Source organism: Salvia hispanica, chromosome 3 (genome assembly GCF_029641045.1).
Source record: "Salvia hispanica isolate PSC_SH4W2 chromosome 3, Shi_PSC_v1, whole genome shotgun sequence".
Lineage (NCBI taxonomy): Eukaryota > Viridiplantae > Streptophyta > Magnoliopsida > Lamiales > Lamiaceae > Salvia > Salvia hispanica.
Genome location: NC_142694.1, coordinates 43,973,883 through 43,996,877, shown reverse-complemented (window position 1 = coordinate 43,996,877; position 22,995 = coordinate 43,973,883). Strand labels below are relative to the sequence as shown.

Sequence of the window (22,995 nt, the reverse complement as noted above, 5' to 3'; positions counted from 1 at the left end):
GTGGTGACTAATATCTAGCGGTGCTAGGATTCCTATTATATTGAATCGTGCGCGAGGAGAGTCTCGTTTGATAATGTCCTTAAGAGGAGCGCGAAACGGGGTTTTATTATTCGGAACCTAGCTAGTTGGAGTTTGATTACTCTAAGAATAATAAATAAGCGATTCATGCTGAGTCCACTCTTGGAATTAATAAGAAGTTAATTAATTAAGTCCATAGCACACATTAATTAATTAATGGACATTTTTATCTTTAACTCGGAAAATAAAAGTTAAAAACGGAAACCCGGATTACTTATAATTTCGGATTTGGATGGGGAGAGTTCAATATTACTTCTGTAGTGGCTGCTCGTAATATTCCAATTAAAGCTTATATTAAATTGTGGGTTTAATTAGTAAAAAGTAAATTGGATGAGCCCATATCCAAAACCTTCCATAGATCCCTGTCTGGGTCCAAAAGGAACTTAATATAAATAGGAGAATAAAGGAGACAGAAAACACTTCTATCCAAGCACTAAATTTCCGTCCCCCTCTGCACTGAGGAGTTTGAAATTTTCCTCTATTAGGAATAGGATTTGTTCTGTCTTCTTTATTTAAGTTCTAGTATTCCGGTGAGATCAGCCCACACTGATATTGGAGTATAGTTCGGGAACCAGAGAGAAGATCCGTGGTCTAGTATTCAAAGCTGTCACGTGGAGAAGTTGCTAGCCATCATCAATTCTTTGGAGAATTAATTAGGTATAATTTCTGTTCCGTAGAACAACATGTTTTAGGTTTCAATTATATTTAAAGCATGATTAATTCAAGTTATGAGCATGATACACGTGAGAATTACGCGAATAGATTTTGTCTAAATAATCTTCTAAATAGATCTAATTTTATGTGATTTATTCGTTTGTTTAAATTTTAACGCACGCTTCCGCTTCCAGTTCTTTCATGGGAATCACTTTTCAAAAAAACAAATATGGAATGACCATGAATTAGTGATTATAGAAAACTTGTATTAACAAATTTGGATTAACTAAAAGGTTTAAAATAAGTTAAATAACTTACCATGATTTAAGCGAAGATGATTATAGAAAATACGAAATTAAATACTGATTGCACTAATTAATTAGGTATGACAGCGGAAGAATAGGGATTTGGAGAGTGTGGCTGATACTCATACCATATAAACAAAGATATCATTGATTAGAGAAAACTTTTATTAATAGATTTGGATTGTGTAGGTGATATATACAACAACTTCCCATGATATAATTTGGAAAAGATAATTATAGACAAGATTAATTCAAATACTAATTATACTACTCCTAATTAGGGACGATTCAAGTCAACTAGTATTTCCCTTATTAACTTGTTTATATTTTTTATTTTAAAAAATTACACTTGAATGATGGTCATTCATATACTTAACAGTACAAATTATTCATATTATATGTTAAATCATAAATTGAATGCAAGGTAATTAATAAATGGTTTGTGTATAGGATCGATCTTTATAAATAGGCCGTTTATGTTTTCAATTAATTGGAGATATTATAAAATTGAATGTAACATTTATTAGATTTAAATGTGATGAATAAAACAATTGGTGTCTTACATAAATTTCATAAAATAACCGAATCTGTATTTAATTTATAGCAATAACTGACTAAGAGGAACATTGTATAGTTATAAATACACCATACAAACATTTCTCAAAACATCACACTACTCAATAAAATCCTCTAGGAAAACTATTCATCTAGAAATGTCCTCCAATAAAAATTATTATTATATAGTTGTTTTGTTTATTTTTGCTACATCATGTTATCATGTAGCATCATCACTGTCTTATAGTGAGGAAAGCATGTCTATAAAACATGAGGAATGGATGGCTGCACATGGATTCTCATATGAGAATGAGAAAGTAAAGGAAATAAGGTATCAGATATTTAAAGATAATGTGGAGTACATTGAGAGGCATAATCAAGAAGATAAACACATGTGCAAGCTTGGGATAAATGAATTTGTAGATCTAACGAATGAAGAATTCTTGGCTAAGTACGCAAGAAGTTCCACGCCATCATTCAAGGTACCATCATCGAATCAATCATCTTTCGAATACAAATATATGAAAAATGTACCAGCTAGTATTGACTGGAGAGACCACAATGCCGTCACACTAGTTGAAGCTCAAAGAGGATGTGGTTAGTTCTTTGACTATACAACCTATTGACTTAGCTAGTGACGTTGCAATATACTCCGTATATGTTAATGTATATAGGATAACTATGAGAACTATAGAATGCATTTCAAAGTTGTTAACTGCACTAAAATTATTTTTAGCAAATATAATTTGCAAGGTTTCATAATTTTATGATTATTATTTGAATTACTTCCTATATATGGGCGTCTGCGCTTGTGTTGGACAAAATCATATACTTAAGCCATAGCGCGTCCTCTTTGATTACTGAAAAATAATAAATTTCCACTATTTTTTTTACTAATGTTTCAAATATTTTTTTTAGTGTAGATCAATTTCTCCCGGTATAATGATTTTTTTTCCTACGAGAGGAATTTTCCTTCATTTCACTCTATTTGGTGTGACAACATTTTAGTCTTTTCTGTTATTTTCTTCTATAATCCATATAGAACGTGTATGTAGATGGTTATGTCACATAATTCCCATGAATAGGGAGTTGTTGGGCATTCGCAGTTGTTGCTGCCATTGAAGGCGTAGAAGCCATCCGATCAGGTAAGCTAACTCAATTATCAGAGCAACATGTCATTGACTGCAATGAATATCACGAAGGCTGCAAAGGCGGAAGAATGGATCATGGTTATGAATTTGTTAGGAAAAATGGAGGTCTTGCATCTGATATCGATTATCCTTATGTTGCAACTCAAGGAGCATGTGCCAATAACATACCATCCTCTCTTACCTCAAAGATCACTGGTTTTAGTTGTATTCCTAATAATAATGAGACAGCACTGTTAGCGGCAGTAGCTAACCAACCGGTCACGGTTAATATTAACCCACAACTATTTCAATTTTATCAGTCTGGGGTTTTGACAGGAGAATGTAGAAGCAACTTAACTGATCTAATCCATATAGTTACAATAGTTGGTTATGGAGTAAGTGAAAATGGAGTTGAGTTTTGGTTAGTTAAAAATTCGTGGGGACCGGCATGGGGAGAGAATGGATATGCAAGAGTGCATAGAAATATAGATGTTATACAGGGTATATGTGGTATTGCAACGTTTGGTTGTTATCCGAATGTATGATTCTAGTACACTTAATATTTGTTAAGGAAGACAATAACTTAGAATAATGCTCTACATTTAAGTTGTGTCCTTTTATTGTATAAATAAATTTATTATTTATAATAAGAATTTTTTTTCATATCACTTAATATGTTTTGAATCTTTATTATTGTTATTCACTTCATGTCATCAATAATTGTCACATTTGAGATTGACAATAAATTTAAGTAATATGAATGGATATGGTTGAAAAAATTGTGGAATATGATTCTTATCTTTATATGTTCATTTAATAATAAAATGCTCTAGAACCTATCATCATCATTATTATTAGGGGTGGCAAAATGGGTAGCGGGTAATGGGAAATTCCCATCTCGACCCGTTACCCGCCGAGTATTGGGTACCCGCTACCCGATGATAACGGGAAACGGGACGGGATCGGGTAGTGTGTTTTAGAGTATTGCGGGTAGCGGGTATACCCATTACCCGCGTGGGTATACCCGTTAGTCCCGATAATACCCGCTATTATTAGTATTAGTTATATTCCATCTTTTAACACTCCATCCGTTCCATATTAATAGTGGTGTTTCTAATAGTTAAAGTAGAGAAAAAATGTAAATAGTTAAATAATAAAAGTCATATACGTACTCATTTTGAAAAATTAAAAATAAATAGTTAGAATGGAGAAAAAATAAAATAAGAGAGATAATAATGTAGAGAAGAGTATTTATATTATTATATTTCCAAAATGAGTGAAGAAAATGAAATGCCTAAATTAAGGCCGAACAATGAGAGTACTTTATATAATCTAAGAGTTCTTTTAAAACATTTTTATATTCCAACGAACATACAATTGAAAACTCATCGGAACTAGCTATAGAGTGTCCCCTCACTTTTATTCTCAATGTATTCAACGTTTACCATCGATATTAATAAAGTGAATTAAGGAACATTGATGGTTATTATGGTTTTCAAATTTTTTATTAGGATTTCGTGTCGGGTACGGGTACTCGCAATGTCGGGTACGGGATACCCGACACGGATATCGGGTAATCCCGGTATGTCACGGGGTTGGTAATGAGACAACAAATTTGGCTAAAATCGGGTACGGGTACCCGACTTGTCTGGTGCGGGTACCCGCGGGTAACCCGTTTCGCCACCCCTAATTATTATTATATAAACGGTGAATCTTTATTTTGCAATATGGGACCCCACATGGAAAATTAATTTTATTTGGCAAAACACATTCTTAGGTCCTTATACTTTAATCAAAATGTTCATTAGGTCCTCATATAATTTTTTCGTTTTAATAGGTCCTTATACCTTTCTCATAAATTTCATCACACCCTCGTATAATTTTTTCGTTTTAATAGGTCCTTATACTTTAATTATAACTTTTATTAGGTCCTTATACAATTTTTTTATTTTAATATATTCTTTTACTTTTATCTTAGATAATAATTTATATTTAATTAAATTTAATGAACCTTTCAATTTTATTATTTAACTTATCTTATAATTATAAATATTCAGGAAACGTATCTTTCAATATAAATATAAATACTCAATTGAAAATTCAGATAGTTATTCTAAAAAAACTTCGATTTTAATCTTCAATCAACATGGTTAATCTTTTTATTATTCTCTACAACTTATTGAGATTATTGGATAACAAGATGATATTATATTTATAGATTATGCTAAGTTAAATAATGGAATATTAAAAAGTTCATTAAGTTTAATTAAATTTAGATTATTATCCAAGATAAATGTAAAAAAGTCCCTAAAATAAAAGATTGTACAAGAACCTAATGAAAGTTATGATAAAAGTATAAGGACCTACTAAAACGAAAAGTTGTACGAGGACCTGAAAAAATATTGTGAAAAGTATAAGGACCTATTAAAACAAAAAAATTGTACAAGGACCTAATGAACATTTTAACTAAAGTATAAGGACCTAAGTATGTATTTTGCCATTTTATTTCTCCATCTTTTATTATACTATCTTTTTAAGGATATAACTTTAAAATTTTGTAATTTTATTCGCTTTATATAAAGTATTGAAAATTTGTTATCTAATTTTTATAAAATGTAAGCCATCGGATTTAGAACGTATTGCCAACAATAATTATTTTATAATTAAATTGTAATTTCAAATAAACTTGTTCTTTTTTGTTTTTATTTACAAAATTCTTTATAAAAGTATAATGTTTTAGCTTAATTTACTATAACATGCAACAAATTAAAATTTGCTATGCTAGTACATTAATACTAATTGAGTTTTTGGTTGATTTCAAAAATTTATAATCTAAATTAATGATTTTTTCAAAAATAATATTAGTGTCAAATTAACATGACACATGGTATATTACCTATGATTATTTTTAAATACGTTTATTACTTTGATATATGCATGGTTTTAGTTATCTCTAATTAATGAATATGATTTGTATAATGATATTTATATTGATTTAGCTTTCCTTAAGTAGATATCTATCCATTTAATATGATATTAGGGTAAATTAGTCACAATATAAAATATATGTATGAAAAATAAACATAAGCGTATTATGGCATGGAGACATTATGTCTCTAAATGACTACTCTTTTGAATATTTATGAGTTTTATGCAAAATTTGAATAGGTTTTTAACAAGATTTCCAATAAATCTAAATAAAATATAAATATTTGTAATAACTGCTATGAACTAATTTAGGCTTTAAACGGTAGTTGCCGAATGAATTTAGACCATAAATTGATTAGTTATCAAATTAAGCTAGTTCTCATTCTAACACCACCTATTAAGCTAGATATCATTGTATTTGAATAACTAGTAAAATTTAGTGTGAATTTCTAGTTATTCCAACACAGTGCAAATTTCTAATTATTCTAACACTGTGCGAATTTCTACTTATTCAAACACAGTGCAAATATAATTATGAGCCCAATAGATTGTACTAAGGTTATCATGTAATTAGGTATATCACGTTTAATCGTTTCTAGAACTTTCTTAATATGAGTCCCGTTTTTTTATTTTAATCCATCCGTGAATAGGAGTTCTGATTCACAATGACCATAAACAGTAAAGAGGTCCCACATTCCATCAACCAATCAGATAGCTCAAATTGAGAGCAATTTAGCCATATGGAGTAGTATTTCTCACTTTCGGACTCAATTCTCTTCAATGGAAATTTTACTTTTCAGTTACATAATTAATACTCCATTACCATAAGATTGTTAGAATGTGGCTCTTATTGGCAAATGCAAGATTTGGAAGCAATTGGATATGCATTTATATGAAAGAAGTTATGTCACCAAAACTTTGATAATTGAAGCACGTTTTTTCTTCTTTTCAAATTTATGCTTTAAATTTTATATTTTCTATTTTCAAGAAGTAAATGTTGCACGTTCGACAATTAAGAACATGGTCGAATATTTATATGGATGAAATTCAAACAAAATTCGAACTATTACTTCTCACAGCCTTCTCTCGAATAGAAGAGGGGCACATACATAATCGAATAAATTAACCAAACAAGGATGATAAATTATAGGTAGGCGTCAAACTAAACTCTAATACATACTCCTAACAATTAATTAAAACGTGAACCTACGAATTCATTGAATTCCTCCAAGATTATTTAGCATGTCGACAAAAATTTGCAAATGATACGAATTCATACATAATCGAAGGCAAAGAGACATGCATTGCTCACTTCATGAAACACAAATTTATAAATTTCAAAAGTTACAAAAAATTGAATGATCAATTCGATCTAAGTATCCAATAACGAGTCTTATCTTCGAAAAGACAAAAACCAAAGGAAGTTTCCATATCATGTAATGTTAAGATCCAGAAATAGAATGAGTGTGAGTACACAAAATTACAAACTCTTCTTACGCAGATTTAGGCAAACACTAGCACTCCTAACCCAGCTACAAACTACCGTCCCCACTTCCGCTCGCCCTTATTTCTATTGCAACCTTGAATGCTCACAACATTGATATTTTTAAATTTACTAAATTATTTTACTTTTAATTCTATTACTTTATTGTATACTATATAAATACTCTCATTCTTCTTCTTATTTTCAATACATGAGGAACGTAGTTACGTTCAACATCAATAAGACTTGATTGAATAAGTTGGATGCATAACAATTGATGTTTAATGTAGGAATTTTAACTAAGTGATTCTCTTTTCATATTGTTTATTTGAAATTGAATTAATAGTTTAATCTATCATTCATTAGACTAGCATTTAAATTTTTGTTATATAATGGCGTTAAGTTTCACGTGTGAGTTTTTTTTTATCATGCCTAATCAAATCAAATTATTGTATAAATTAGCTTTATTGTAGTATCATTTACCGTATTTTTGTTTTTGACAATTAATGTCTCTTTCCCATTAATTACACATCTTGCAGTAAAGAGGTTTGGTACTCATTGTGACACACTGCATATTTTTTGGAGTATATTTTTTAGGGCGGGCAAATCGTGCGGTTTAGGTCGCTATCAGGTGAACCCAATATTGACCCAACCTTATCAGGTCCCAACCCAACTCGAAATCTCGTGTTCTTATCGGGTTCAACCCAAACAGATTCGTGTCGAATTCGTGCGGATTTCGTGTCATCCAAAAAAATATCGGTCTTGTCGGATTCGTGCGAATTTCGTGTCATCCAAAAGTAAGTTACTAAACAATATAAACGCTATACGATAACGTTCAACATATGATATTATATAATTAAAATTTGATATTACACGATAAAATAAGATATTACAAAATTAAAATAATTAATTTAAATATTTTTTAAATTCAAATAATAAAATTAAAGTATATTAAAATTAAATCTAACTAATAAAGTTAAAATAATTAAAATAATTATTTTTTAATAAAATTTAAGTATGCAGTAATATTTTTTTATCATAAAAAATAATTAATAATATTATTAATCATATTTTTACTAATAAAATAAAATTATAGTATTTTTTTAATTAATAAAAATAATCAAAATTAAAATTTAATATATTATTTTAATTAATAAAAATAATTATTTTTTTTCTTAACGGATAACGCAATCCGACCCAAATCCGATCCGACCCAACCCAAAATTTCCGGGTTCTTATTGGGTCGACCCTATAAGGACCCAAATCCTAAACGTGTGTGTTCGTGTCGGGTTAACTTCGTGCAGATTCGTGTCGGATCAAAAATTGTCAGCCCTATTTTGCATTAAAAAGAATATATATATGTATAAGAAATGACATTAATATCAATATGTATAAATGAATGATTTGATCTCAAGAAGTAAACCACTTTTCTACTAAAATCTAAAAAAGACATGAGATATTGAGGACCTAGTATTAACATGGAAAATAGTAATCTTGCCCTTTCAATTAGATTAATAATGTCCTGATTCGTGGGATATTAGTAAATAGTTTAGGAAATGGCCCACATCAGGATGTGGGCCATTAATAATTAGGAGTATAAAGCATTAAAAGTAATTAAAATAAGCCTAATTATTTTAGGAAATGGCCCACAACCCATTAATAATTAGGATTATAAAGCATTAAAAGTAATTAAAATAAGCCTAATCAGGACAAAATTGTGTTAATCGATGGTTGACCTTAAAAAATTGACGGCATCGTAAAAAATGGATGTAAATGACAAGAATTTCATATGTTATGGACCTGTTTTTCAAAAAGTGAATGTTTTGGACCAAATTCGTATTTCAGCCATATGTTATTGACCTTTACTCATTATAATTTTTTAAGTTGTTTTTATATTTTAATAAACAACAAATTATCAAGGGATAATCAACTTGCATACAATTTATGATTTAACATATAATATGAATAGTTTGCAACTTTTAATTAAGTACGATATGTGTGGCGATCAGTCAAACGTAATTATTTTAAAATACAAATTGTTATTTTAATAAGGGAATAATTGACTCGCACCTAATTAGTTTAATTAGTCTTTGATTTAATCATTACTATAATTCTACTATATATTTTTTTAAATCATTGGAAGTTGTAAATATGTATCCAAATATATTAATACAATTTCTCTAAACACCCATTAACGTTGATTCTCATATCTTTGTTTGCATGGCATGAGTATCAACCATACTCTCCTAAACCCAATTCTTCGGCAGTAATTATTATTCCTTCATTCCCTGAAAATTTGTCATATTTTTCCATTTAGTCCGTCCCCAAAAATTTGTCCCATTTCATCTTTACTATTTTTAGTAGTAGACCCTATATTCCACTAACTCATTCCTACTCACATTTTATTATAAAACTCATATATAAAAGTAGGACCCACAATCCACTAACTTTTTCAACTCAATTTTCATTATATTTCTTAAAACTCGTGCCGGATTAAAGTGGGACAACTTTTGGAGGACGGAGGTAGTATTTAATTTAATGTAGTAACTTATTTGAGCATGAACACAATCCATCCATAATGTCAACATAATGTTTATTTATATCAACTATGTATTCTTAACATTTTTAATAAGTGCTAAGATATGCATAATCTTAAATAGAAAAAAAAATGGATCAACATAACCTATCGAAGATTCTCTGCAATGCGTTGGTCATTTTTCTCTTTCCGGTCAACATTTGAGTCTAACAATAAACTAGAAATTAGAAATCCGTAGTGACTAGTGAGAGTTGACGCGTATTTTTGGTATATAATCAAACTAATTTCGGGATTTCCAATTTCTGATTCACATAAAAATATTAATTTGACACATTTACCCCAGTGTTTGACATTTTCTATGCTGTACAGTGACGCATTTACCCCTGGTATGACCCTTGATATCCCTTTTTACTCTGCTTAGATTATAATTTAGCACTTGAATCCCCCGACACTAGTTCAATAAATTTATACATAATTGAAAATAAAAGTAATAAAAAGTCCAAACATAATTGCACAATTGACTAAATCAAATGCGTCTGAGATTTAGGCAAGTTGTGTAGTGGGTAAGCCCATAAAAATAATTCTTATTATATGACTCCTAATAATATATACACGAATATAATTTGCTTCGTTAATTGTTGTTAGTACTCATAAATTGTACTAGTGAAATATTTTTGTATTACGTGATCTCGTGAAACTGTATTTGAAATAAAATAATCTGCTTATCGATTGGTATGTATCAATTTTTGTATTTTTGTATTTAACCAACCTTATATACTCTTTTCATTTCTCCAGTTTCAACCTCGAAAATTAAGGGCTATGCTAAGGAAAAATTTATGAGGGACGATGAGCCCACTCCAAGTCAGCATACTTTTTAAATTTTTTTAATATAAAATTCTCACCTCTCTTGTAAAATCCTTGAATTCTAAGATTCACAATATCTTTATTATATATATTCCTACCACGTTTAGGGCGTGTTCAGTGTTCCGGATATACCGAGAAATGGGCTCTTTTCCATACAAATATGACCGTTAAGTGTTTAAGTTTTATTTCTGTTCAGCCCGATCCAAAATGGAAAGCCCGCACTGTTCACTTCAGTTTTTAGAGAAATCAATTCTCTGAAGGCTCTCAAGATTTGAAACAGCATTGGGAATCCCACTCAGAAATGAAAGCACTTTTACGAAGTTGACCCTAACATTTTCACTTCCCTCTTCTCTCTCTTTCCTCATTTTTCATTTTCCCCCCTCTTGCATCAGGAACCCTAGAGCATCGACATCAACCCAATTTTTCTGCAGAGAACCACTACACCACCTCCGTGGGCGTTTAATTGACCTCAATAATTTGCCAACATCATTAGGTAATCGTATACATCAATAGTTCCATTACTCGTGCGGTGTCAGCGGTTACAAATGGGATCTGAGATTGAGTATCTCCCATTGTTTTTGCAGGGAAGACCTTGCTGGCCAAACGGTGAACCGTGTCCATTTCTTCGGGGCTGAAGTGTTTGGTGCAACCGTGTGGGTGAAAAGTTTGAAATTAACCAGGTAATGGCTATTGACGATCGAAATTGATTTATGTTTTGTCCACATCTGCAAACCTTATTTGTATGAATATACATGGCTACTCTGTGTGAAGATGTTTTCCCGTATTTGATTTGTTTGTTTCACCCACCACGTTCCGGATAGACTAATTTACTCTTGTGCCTCGATGTTTTTTTTGGAGCAGTTGAATTCATAGTATTTGTTGGGTATAATTTAGCACAACTGCAGACTTTGGATTTGTTTTCGTATACATGGTGTTAATTTAATCAGTCGTATATAGATTTAATTACAAACAATGGCGACGTCAAGTGCTGCTAAGTATGCATTCTTGATGATGATGATGGAAGACATTATGCTCGTTTACCGGGCAGAGACCCATCTACTTGTGCAAAGGTATATGACTGCGCGCAGCAACTCGGCCAAAAGAAAAATTTTAGACCACGCCATACGTTTCAGTTTGCTAAAGAAAATTCCAGATCAGATGAAACACCTAGATCGTCTAGTTAAACTTTCAAATGCAGATTGTATAGCTAATCTACGTATGGACACAAATACCTTCGGTAAACTTTGTCAAATTCTGTCACAAAGGTGTGGGCTCATAACTGGGAAGTCCCTCCCCGTTGAGGAACAGGTAGCAATATTCCTTGGGATTTTGGCACACCACAATAAAAATCGCGTAGTAAAATTCAGGTTTAGGCGCTCAGGTGCAACAGTATCATATTACATGCAAAAGGTACTTTGTGCCCTTTTGAGCTTACATGATGTGTTGCTAAAGAAACCCACACCAGTAACAGCCGAATGCGCAGACAACAGATGGAGGTGGTTCGAGGTAATTGAATTTGTTAATATATTCATCTTCTCAAATGTGAAATCAGAGTCTATGTTTTAATCAAAAACTTGTTTCTCAGGGTTGCCTTGGTGCATTAGACGGGACGCATATCGATGTTTTGGTGAGCAATGAGGACAAACCACGGTATCGGACGCGAAAAGGGCATGTTGCTACAAATACCCTAGCGGTTTGTGACCAGCAAATGCAATTCGTGTATTTGTTGCCGGGATGGGAAGGTTCAGCGGCTGACTCACGTGTCCTCAAAGACGCTGTTTCAAAAGAAGATGGCTTCAAGGTCCCTCAAGGTCATGATTATATTCTTCTCTAAATCAATGGTCGGAAAACAGTTGCTCTATTAAAGCGTTTTTAATTCTTAGGAAGTATTTAACAAACAGTTTTGGTTTGGATGCATCGCAGGTTGTTATTATTTGTGTGATAATGGGTATGCTAATAGCAATGGTTTCCTGACGCCGTATAGGGGTGTCCGGTATCATCTCAAGGAATGGGGTCCGGGCGCAGATACTCCACAAAATCCGAAGGAATTATTTAACATGCGCCACACTAAGGCTCGTAACATAATAGAGCGTGCTTTTGCAGTCCTAAAAATGCGGTGGGGTATTCTTCGAAGTGCATCATACTACCCCATCCGCACTCAAATCCGATTGATAATGGCATGTTTTTTGCTGCACAACTTTATTCGTCGAGAAATGGCAACTGACCCAATTGAACTAGAACTAGACGGTGATCACACGCTGCACACCACTGAAGAAGAACATGTTGCACGAGAATACATTGACTATGTCGAGCCATCCCCGGAATGGACACAGATGCGGGATGCCATAGCAATGAATATGTGGAATAGCCGATAGTCAATTTTGTTTGTTTTGGTAGAATTATGCATGTTTGTGCCCCTCTATGTTTGAAGGATTTGATTTGGAACCTGACTGACTTTGATTTAGCTGAAATGTATTATGATTGAGCTTGTGTCTCATTTGCTGTAACTTTATGCATTATTATAACTTATTTATCAACCCATCTTGCAGCATAATGTATCAAGCCGGCGTAATCCCTGAATGCTGCTGCGGGGAGGGCAAGATGGAGCTACTGTAAGCGGGGAAGTATGCAATAAATGCTGGGAGGTGGTACTTAAGATGCCCCACCAAAGGGAATCATCCCATGTCGTTCATGTGGTATGATGAATACTACTCCGAAAAGAAGTGGCATATCAGCCAGGAAATAGCAAATGAAGTCCGAGAGAGTCGTCCGACTGCTGTGAGGGACAACTCATACTCGAATGGGACATATTCGCATTGTTGTGCATCGAACTCAACCACTGAAACTAAGGTTAATTTGTTGCTAGGGCTGCTCGGTCTGCTGCTAGTCGCCTTGTGTATCTTGATCGGGAAGTCGTTGTAATATAAAATTCAATAATTTGATTTGGTGGTAGTATTAGCCTCCTTTTGCAAACTTAGAACAACTATGTAATTGAATCCTTATGTATTAAATTGTGTGGTACTTTTGTATATCATAACTTACACTCTTCTCTATATACACAGAGCATTAAATCGTTATGTTGTAATGGCTAAAATACATAAAATTCCCAAGTAAAACAAAAAAAATCAGTCATTCCCTTTCGAGATTGTTTGTGTAGATTTTGGAGAAAAAGCTTATTTATTAGTTACTGTACTTGGATTGGTTTGGTGAGAGTAATTTAATTTGTGTGCTGGAATGTGTGAAACATCACTCACTCATTTAAGATCACAACTCCCCCAAGAGCTAGAATAGGAAGCATATCTTCTTATATTACTCATCTTTTGATTTGGTGCGACATCAACTACAGAGGTTGGTTGTGATCGGTCTTGTTATCACATTAATATCCAGTTGGAAAACCTAAGCATGGGTAAGTGGAAAGCTACTAAGCATGGGTAAGTGGAAAGCTATCACAATATTTATTGACCATCCTCACACCACTATATTACCATCTCCATTGTAAACAATAATCACATACCCAAAAATCCTCATTCAAGAACTCCGAGATGGATCTTAACCTCCCCGGGCCAGCTGCGTTTATGCACAAGGGAAAATGGTCAGCCGAATGCGACACCACGCTGGTGAACTGCCTCGTCAAGCTGAAGTCAGAGACACAGTGGACTCTCAATCACTTCCCAAGTTGGTTCGTTCTCACAGCTCAACGGCAAATCAAGCAGTTTGAGGGTGTGTTCTTCTCTGAGTCTGAACTTCATGAGCGTGTGGACCTCCTACACACCCGGTTCAAGACCTTCAAGGCTATTATCAACGAGAAAGGTGCGCATTGGGACGTGGATAACAAGTATGTCCGTGCTTCGGATGAATTGTGGCATAAGATAATAAAGGTATGATTCTTCACAATGAAACTTGCACAGTTAATAAACTTTTAGGTACTTCTTGTTATGTTCACTTCAGCTGCTAAATTTTGAGCTCCCATACAACAGAAAAACAAGTTCGCTGGAGCGTATTACTACCACGATGAACCTATCTACCCCTCACTTGTGTGTTTATTCGGGATTGACGACGTCAAGGTGGAGGGGGACGTGGAGGTCATTGAAATCTCAGATAACACCATGAAAATCATCTCTTCGGACAATGTGGCTGTGGAGATGGATGGCAACGACGAAGAGGTGAACTCTCCAGCTGTGTTCCGGAGGCCAAATGTGAAGCGCAAACTCTTCGATGAAGAGGATATGCCCACAGATAGGGAGTCTTCAACGGACAGTGGGACATACTTCATTGATCTTGTGAATGCAGGCCATCTGCCGACTCATGTTCGAATGTCACGAACCCTACCGAAACCAACCACATTTGGGGATCCCCAAGTTGGACCGTCGACCAAGTCCCCACACACTAGTTCATGCGCCTCCAACTCCCCTATTGGTTGGTGCCCCAAAAATCGCATTTGAAGTCTCTGTAGTGTGTTGAAGGACATCCAATTCCAGCAAGGCTGATTTCCATAGTAAGTAAGGGTAATATTATGGAGCTCCATGTTGTTGGCTCATGTCATTGCTATTTTCGAATGTTGTTGCTTCCTTCAACTAGTTTAGAACAAGTGTTTTCATGATGTTTCATTAATTAGTAGTATTTGTCTTATGGAGAAGTTGCAAGGTATGGCTTGTGATGCTGCGTTTTAATGACAATAGCCTTATTGAAGTATGAAATAACTTATTTGGGCGTTTGGTGTTCTTTACAACTTTGAAAACACAATTGAGCTTCTCGTTACAAAAACACTTAACTAATCATCATGATTAGACTCTGGTGGATCCAATTTGTAAATAATTTTGAACTACATCAACAACCACTACTCATACATATTTAAGTAAATTCAAAAGATGTATAAGTTCCACATAAAATGCATCATTTAAATAGTGCATAAGACAATCTACTCAACAGAAATATTACACTACCATGGATCTGCAACCAATGGAATTAAGTACAAAATATAGAGGCTACTTATATGCAGCCTCTTCCAGTTGGTGCAACAAAACAAAAGAAGTAGTTTAGCATCCACATATGTCATAATTTAACCATAAATACCAGCATCAAAAACTATTTAGATAATCTAATTAAAATAAGTACCATCCATGGTAGAATTAGGAGGGAATGGGAGACTACTTATCCTCGATCAGCATGAGCAGATACCCAAGTCGCGCTGAAGGGGGCATACCATTGAACACCTCAAGACGTTGCGGCTTGTCTCCTAATATGTTGCAAAGCACGTACTTCTGACCCAGGTCGAGACCTTCGACAGTGCACAATTTCTCAAACACATCCTCTCTTGCTTTCATGCAGTCAAACTCATATCCGATCCTTTTGGAAATCATCTCCAATCTTGCATTTGTTTCCGCATGTAGGTTACCAAGGTACTCCATCAGAGGGGCATCGCCCATATCACGTTTGCGCTTCACGCTAGTGGTTTTGACAAAGGACATTTCCTTAACACTTTGCCTAGAAGCGGTGTCATTAAGGTCGGTTGTCTGCTCAAGGGGTGGGGAGGTTTCTAACTCTATATCATCCAGTGATGGGTGATAGTCATTCTCATACACCTGGCTCCCACCGGCCATTTCGGCACGCACACGCTTGGCTGCATTTTGAAGTGTTTCAGCTCCCATCCCGGATGCTCTATCCTTGCCGAAGATACACTTCCATGTCTCCCAATAGAGCCACGATTTGGTTCGCATAAATTTGGCATCTTTGTCAGCCTATAAGGATTACTACAAGGATTAGGACAAACATGTATAGATAAATTAATAACCAAATAAATCAATGTTAATCCAATGAAGACGACAAGAGTAATATCCAGTTATTTACCGCAACGATCTGCTCCCACTGTTCGTCGGTGCAATCTATCTTATGATCACCATCACTGTTGAACCCAATTCCAGTGCGCCCCAGGATCGCTCTTAGGATGCCATAGCTCTTTTTCCAAGCCGAAATTTTAGAGGTTATGTGAGGGGTTCCCTTCACGTCAGTTTTGGGGAACTCGGCACGAAGGCTGTCCTCAATTTTGGTGAGATACCCAGTTCGAAATCCGTTATCGGCTTTCCAGCCACCAGCAACCAAATCCAGCAATGCAGATGCCAAAATCTCCTCCTCTCTTGGAACCCACATTCTCCGAGTGCGGTCACCCTTGCGAAACTTCCGACGAGGTATCTGTCCTAAACCTAAATGCAGCAAAAAACGATCAAAGCACATATGTATACACGGGAACATTCATACATTAACAACCACTTTTCAGACATAAAAAATACCTTCGCTTGCAGTTGCACTGGCCTGCATCATGGAAGGACGGTTCGACTGAGACATCCCACCCTACAACCGAACAATAAACAGAGAATTGGGTACTGATTTATCAAAGCAAATAACAGGGAGTAAAGCTTCAGCCACATATTGGTTCGAACAGAGTTTGCACGTAACAAAATCAAATTAGATAAACAGTGTAATTGCATAACATCAAACACATCATATACATTACACCATAAGCAACAAACTAGAAGGGTATAGTCCCCTTAAATTAGCTATTGCAAAGAATGTGTCGAAACAACAAGAGACAATCACATCAACAGAAAAAAAAGCCAATTTCTCTGAAAATGAACACAAGATAGTGCAGAAAATGCATAAATGGCAAACCTGCATATCGACTGAACCCTAGATTGGTTTTTGTGAGCGTGGACGAAATGGAATTGACAGCTTATGCTTCAGGTTTTGTAGACTACGGAAAAAATTAAAACCATCCACTTTGCCGCGCTTAATTTGCCACCACCGCGAAACCTCGACTTTAAAAATTTTGGAGGGCATTAACGTCTTTCAATATAATATTGTAAATTAATGTACTTATTTTATTGTTAAAGTGCTCCCATATCTAAAACACCGAATGGTGGGAGTGGTGGGTCATTTAGTGGCTTTTAGTGGGCCCCACCATCTCATTTCTAATGCAAATCCATATCTTGAGAACCCACCTCTGATACACTGAACAAGCCCTTATACTCATAGTTACCAATGCAATTATTTTCAGCTCTCTGTGCCAGGGTCTTTTGCTAAAAGTTGATATTCACATAGACGAGTAAAGGTTTGAATTTTTACTAGACTTGGTTGATTTCTTTTTGTCGAACTTAAAATCAATTGATTACATACTTGCTTATGGCACATATTTTTCAATTTGTTCAATATGTGCCATAAGCAATACAGATTTCACGAGCAACAATTTTTACTAGACGTTTAGTTTCTTTAATTTATATTACTAAGGCTCTATCTCTTGTTTTAATATCTTCCCGTAAGCTTATGGAAGAAGATGCTCATGTAAGACCTTTAACCTTTTCTTCTTCTTTATTAATTTTATTACTTTATATTTTATAGAATGTTATTACCTCACTACATGTTGAGAAACTTAGTTGCACAATTTATTCATGTGCAAAGAATGACGTAGAAGATATCAACTCTCTAAGTGAAAATATGAACGATGTTATACCCCCTCAAGTTGCAAATGATCGAAAGCCGAAGATTGGAATGAGATTTGCAACTGTTGATGATGCGTTTGCATTCTACAATCAGTATGCATGGGGAGCTGGTTTTAGCGCAAGATCAAGTAGTACCCAAAAGAACAAGAAAACAAATAAACAAGTTTGGAAACAATTTGTATGCTTCAAAGCTGGTCAAACTGATGAGAATCGTTTTTAAAAAAGAGCATTGAGTGGTGCCACGATAAATTTAAGAGCTCGTGGCGAAGTTAGAACTAATTGCAAGGCAAGAATTTCAATTGTCAAGCAACAAACTGTGACTGGATTTGAGTGTTAGCGTTGTCTTTGTAGAAGGTCATAATCATGGACTCTCTACTCCTTAAAAGGTGCACTTGCTTCGATCACATAGTAATGTCACCGTAATGTTTCTAGCGCGAAGAGAGTATTGGCTCAACAACTTTCAGAAGCTAATTACCAACATGTCAGCAAATGCAACTATTAGAAATTGAGCATGGTGGACCTGAAAGTGTAGGTTGCACACAAAGAGATATTAGGAATTTTGAGAAAGAATTAAAGATGAACAAAACATTTTTCACCTTTTGTTGGGGTTAATCATCATCATCAAACTATAGTTTTTTTGGTTGTGGATTTCTAAGTGACGAGAAAACTGAATCATATATTTGGTTGCTTAACAAGTTTATTGAAGCTATGCTGACAGACAAGTGCACCAAAATCAATAATCACTGATCAAGATCCAGCATTGACAAAGGCACTTGCTTGAGTTTTGCAGGAAACAGTTCATAGGTATTGCTTATGGCACATATTGAACAAATTTCCTGAAAAGATTTATCCAGTAACTTTTCGGGACCACTATTAGAGTATAAAAAGTGTTATAAAAAATTCTACATCTCCGGAGGAATTTGAGCATGGTTGGAAGAATGTAATAAGATGTGCTAACTTGGAGCAAAATGGTTGGATATTGTTGATGTATGAACTGCGGCATAAGTGGGGTCCGGCATACTTTAGTCATGTATTCTTTGTTGGGATGTCAAGTAGTCAAAGATCCGTGAGTTCACATTCGTTTTTCAAAAAGTATATCTCCGATAAGAACAATTTGATGGATTTTATCATACGTTTCAATAGAGCATTGAGACACCAAAGACACAATGAGTTAGTTGCAGACCATATTGACATGAATGAGCATCCCAAAATCAAAACAAGTTGGCTGATGGAAACTCAAATGGTTAGAGTTTATACGAAAAAGAAGTGGACGAAGTTTCAAGAAGAAATCGGTCAAAGCCATGGTTACATTGTGCAATATGCCTCTACACGAGATGATATTGTGATTTACAATGTCATGAGTTTCCAAAGTTCTTCGTCCTCGAAACCAAGGCTACTCACGCATGATAGACTAAGAGATATTATATCTTGTAATTGTGGAAAATTTGAGTTTGATGGTATTCCGTGTAGACACATGCTAGCTTTCTTCCGCATCAGCCAAATATTTGAATTACCCGACAAGTATATACTCAAGCGATGGACACAAGAAGCAAAGATGGATGTTGTGTATACAATAGATGAACGCCAATGATGATCCAACAAAATTTCTGATGTCGCGACGCTCCAAGTTATCTTATAAAGCTTCAATATTGATTGATGATGCGTCTTTGACGGATGAGAAGAAAAAGTTTTTGGATGAACAACTTGATTATATACATGGTAAAATAAAAAAGATGAGCATTAGTCCAACAACTAAGTACAATACTCAAAAAAGAAAATGCTTGGATATAATAATAAATATTGGCAATCCTTCTCAAATTAGAACAAAGGGACGCGGTAAGAGAATCTTATCTTCAAAAGAGAAGACAACTGTGAAGCCTAGGGCCTGCCACGGATGCGGCCTTCATGGGGCATCACACGACAAACGTAATTGCATAAATTTGCATGACTGGTATGTGTATACTTGTAGAATTTTATCATTTATATTGTATAGTTATTTAAATTTCACTTTATTATTTTCACTCTCATATTTATATTTCAGATTGGTTGCAGATTGAAAATGACTAATTTACTTAAAGGACTGATGTCCATAGCTAATGAAAATGCATCTAATCAGACAGTGGGAAAAAACCTAGATCTTTATGCAAGTTGAATGAGAAGACTTGGCTTTACGGTAGAATAGTTTCTCCCACTCTCATTCCAAAAGGAGGATGCTGTAATTGTGACCTTGGAGTTGATTGTTTCTCTGGTTTTGTTAATTTGATTACTTGAGTCATGAGTCAATATAATGTTTGGTTTTTATTTGAGATAATATTATCAACATTTGACACCTCTTATTGTTGGTATGTTATTTGCTAGATATTTTTTAGGATAAACTGAAGATTGTGATAAAGAAATTATAGATGTTGGTTATTGTCTTTTGCTTCACACGACATTTTGATTTTAATTATGCTAAATCTTTCAGTAATTGGTGGCATTAACATCAAGAACAATGGATTCTAATATGTTTCTGTTTGCTGCTAAATTTTCTATTCTTTAAAGTTCTTGAATCCTAATGTAATTTTGGGCATCCTCATTTTAACTGTTTGCATTCTTTTTGTCCATTTTGAATAAAGTTTAGTTTTTTAACTAGGAAGTAAACATAGCATCACACAGAAAAAATATGCTTCAAAGCAAGAATAAGTGAATGTTAAATGAACGAGTGCAAACAGGTGAGTTGCAAGAATTTTCAATGTAATTTCTCAAAAGCTCAAATCACACCATTCTAAATTTTGAAAGGATGGATGAATATACAATTGATTCGATTGTTCAATAATGAATGTCCAAACTCATTATCAATATTCAACAACTGTTTGTCTATCATTTTTACATACGAAATGATTCAGCAATTCAATTCATCACCTTCCATTGCATCTCCATATCCCAACCCAACTACATCACACAATACATTTTATTCAACAAATTCCCAAAGCTACGATATGAGTTTCGTGTGAGATTACAATTAGACTTATGGAGAATTTGTGCCTCCCAATTGCAGTAGTAGGAAAATCGAATTCAAACTATTTTTCTTCTTCTTTGATATCACAGTCTTCGTCTTCTGGGATTAAAAAAATTGAGAATTAATACGAATCGAAACATAGATATTAGAGAGAATTTTTTATTTTTCTAGAGAATTTTGATGAATCTCAAAAGGAAATCAACAATATGTTAAAACTTAAAAGGGTGGGGAGAGAATTTTGTATTAAAAAATATAGAAAAAGTATGCTGACTTGGAGAGGTGCTCATTGTCCCTCCCAAATTTTCCCATAGCATATCAATTCTCTTCATATAGCATATATATCTCGAAAGTTTTGTGCGTTAATGTCCCTCCAATTTGATGATTTGATGATTCATGTAGCAATACAGATTCATGAATGATTGCAACGTGAGTAATAAATGAAGTTGATCAAATTCCATGTTATGAGGCAACAGTCGAACTATATACTTTTACACTTGATTTCATACACATGTTAGTTAAGCTAGGGGAGGTCAAAATATAAATTTAGAATTCTTTCAATTCCATTATATAATATAAATAATACTAAAAATACAAATAAATGTAAAATTAGACATCTTTTAACTCGGCGCATACTGTAGTGGGTGTGTATATATGCATTGCACAAACAATGCTATATTTATAAATCGTTAAAGACAACTGAAATTTAAATTCGAATAAGTGTATAATTAGAATAGTTGTAACTAGTAAGTAGAAAATAGTTAACTGGTCTAATTTGATTTGACAATATAATCAATCGATTGCATTCACAATAGCTATAATTGCGTTTTGTTGTTTCCGTGACTAAACATTTATGCATACAATTTTTTTTTAGTTATATTAATATAATCCATGTGAGTTTGATCGCTTGTCGATTAAATAGTCTGAAATAACAATATTAACTCCATCTCCCCCATATTGATCAATTAATAATTTCACATTTCACGATAAAATAGATATAAAATTAAGACTTTTACTTCACTCATAACACACTCAACTAATTCGTTTTGATTATACATGAGACCAATTATTGTCATGCAATGAGTGCACTCTGATACGAGCATATTCCCTAGGATTATCCCCATATCTATATTATTTAGTTAGTTAATGATTTACCATATATTTTCGTATATACTTAGGATTATTTTCTTGTTCCTATTTTCTTGTTCCTTAAGTTAGGGTATTTAGCATTATAAATAGGAAACATTGTTATTGATTTCAATCATTCAATTAATAACATTTTTTCTTTCTTTATGGTCTCTTTTATTTTTCCCCAAAATCCTAGTTCACGGTTTGATCGACCGGGAAAGCCGGCGACTACCTAATTTTATCCTTGACGTTGGAATACCTTCTGCCGTCGACTTGTTAAGAGAAGAGTGCTCTTAACAATTGGTGATTTCATTTTGTTCTCTTCCTCCCAATCGCCGTCAACATGTCATACACCAACACATGATATCATCTCTTTTATTTTGCAGGAAATTAAAAGAGACGATAAAGTAGGAAAATATGTTATTTCTTAAATGATTGAAAGGAATAACAATGTCTCCTATTTATAATGTTAAATACTAACTTATGGAATAAGAAAATAATCCTAAGCATATATGAAAACTAAAAAAATATGGTAAATCATTAATTAACTAAATAATACTCCCTCCGTCCCGCTTTAGCAGTCCCGTTGACTTTTCTGCACTCGTTTTGTAAAAATGATAATAAATAGTTAAAGTAAAGAAATAATAAAGTAAAAAAGACAATAATATAGAGAAGAGTCTTATCTATATTATTCTTTTTTTTACTTTATTATTTCTTCACTTTAACTATTTATTATCATTTTTACAAAACGAGTGCAGAAAAGTCAATGAGACTGCTAAAGCGGGACGGAGGGAGTATAGATATGGGGATAATCCTAGAGAATATGCTCGTATCACACTCTCAATA

At 33.8% G+C, this 22,995-nt stretch overlaps 1 protein-coding gene, 1 long non-coding RNA gene and 2 pseudogenes across 2 annotated transcripts; 3 read left to right on the top strand and 1 right to left on the bottom strand.

Annotated features, from left to right (window-relative positions):
* Positions 1-1,873: 1,873 nt before the first annotated feature.
* LOC125210125 (fruit bromelain pseudogene) lies at positions 1,874-3,068 on the top strand (annotated as a pseudogene).
* Positions 3,069-10,829: 7,761 nt separating this feature from the next.
* On the top strand, positions 10,830-13,491 carry LOC148930891 (uncharacterized). The gene is made up of 3 exons (XR_016137286.1): positions 10,830-11,026; positions 11,118-11,213; positions 13,083-13,491. It is a non-coding gene; the product is annotated as an uncharacterized LOC148930891 (long non-coding RNA).
* A 2,189-nt stretch (positions 13,492-15,680) lies between these two features.
* LOC125199411 (uncharacterized) lies at positions 15,681-17,205 on the bottom strand. The gene is made up of 4 exons (XM_048097428.2): positions 17,200-17,205; positions 16,821-16,881; positions 16,381-16,733; positions 15,681-16,271 (listed from the first exon to the last, which is right to left on the bottom strand). The coding sequence occupies exons 1-4, from the start codon at positions 17,203-17,205 to the stop codon at positions 15,681-15,683; spliced, it is 1,011 nt and encodes a 336-aa protein (XP_047953385.2).
* Positions 17,206-19,383: 2,178 nt separating this feature from the next.
* On the top strand, positions 19,384-20,574 carry LOC148930890 (protein FAR1-RELATED SEQUENCE 11-like; annotated as a pseudogene).
* Positions 20,575-22,995: the final 2,421 nt, after the last annotated feature.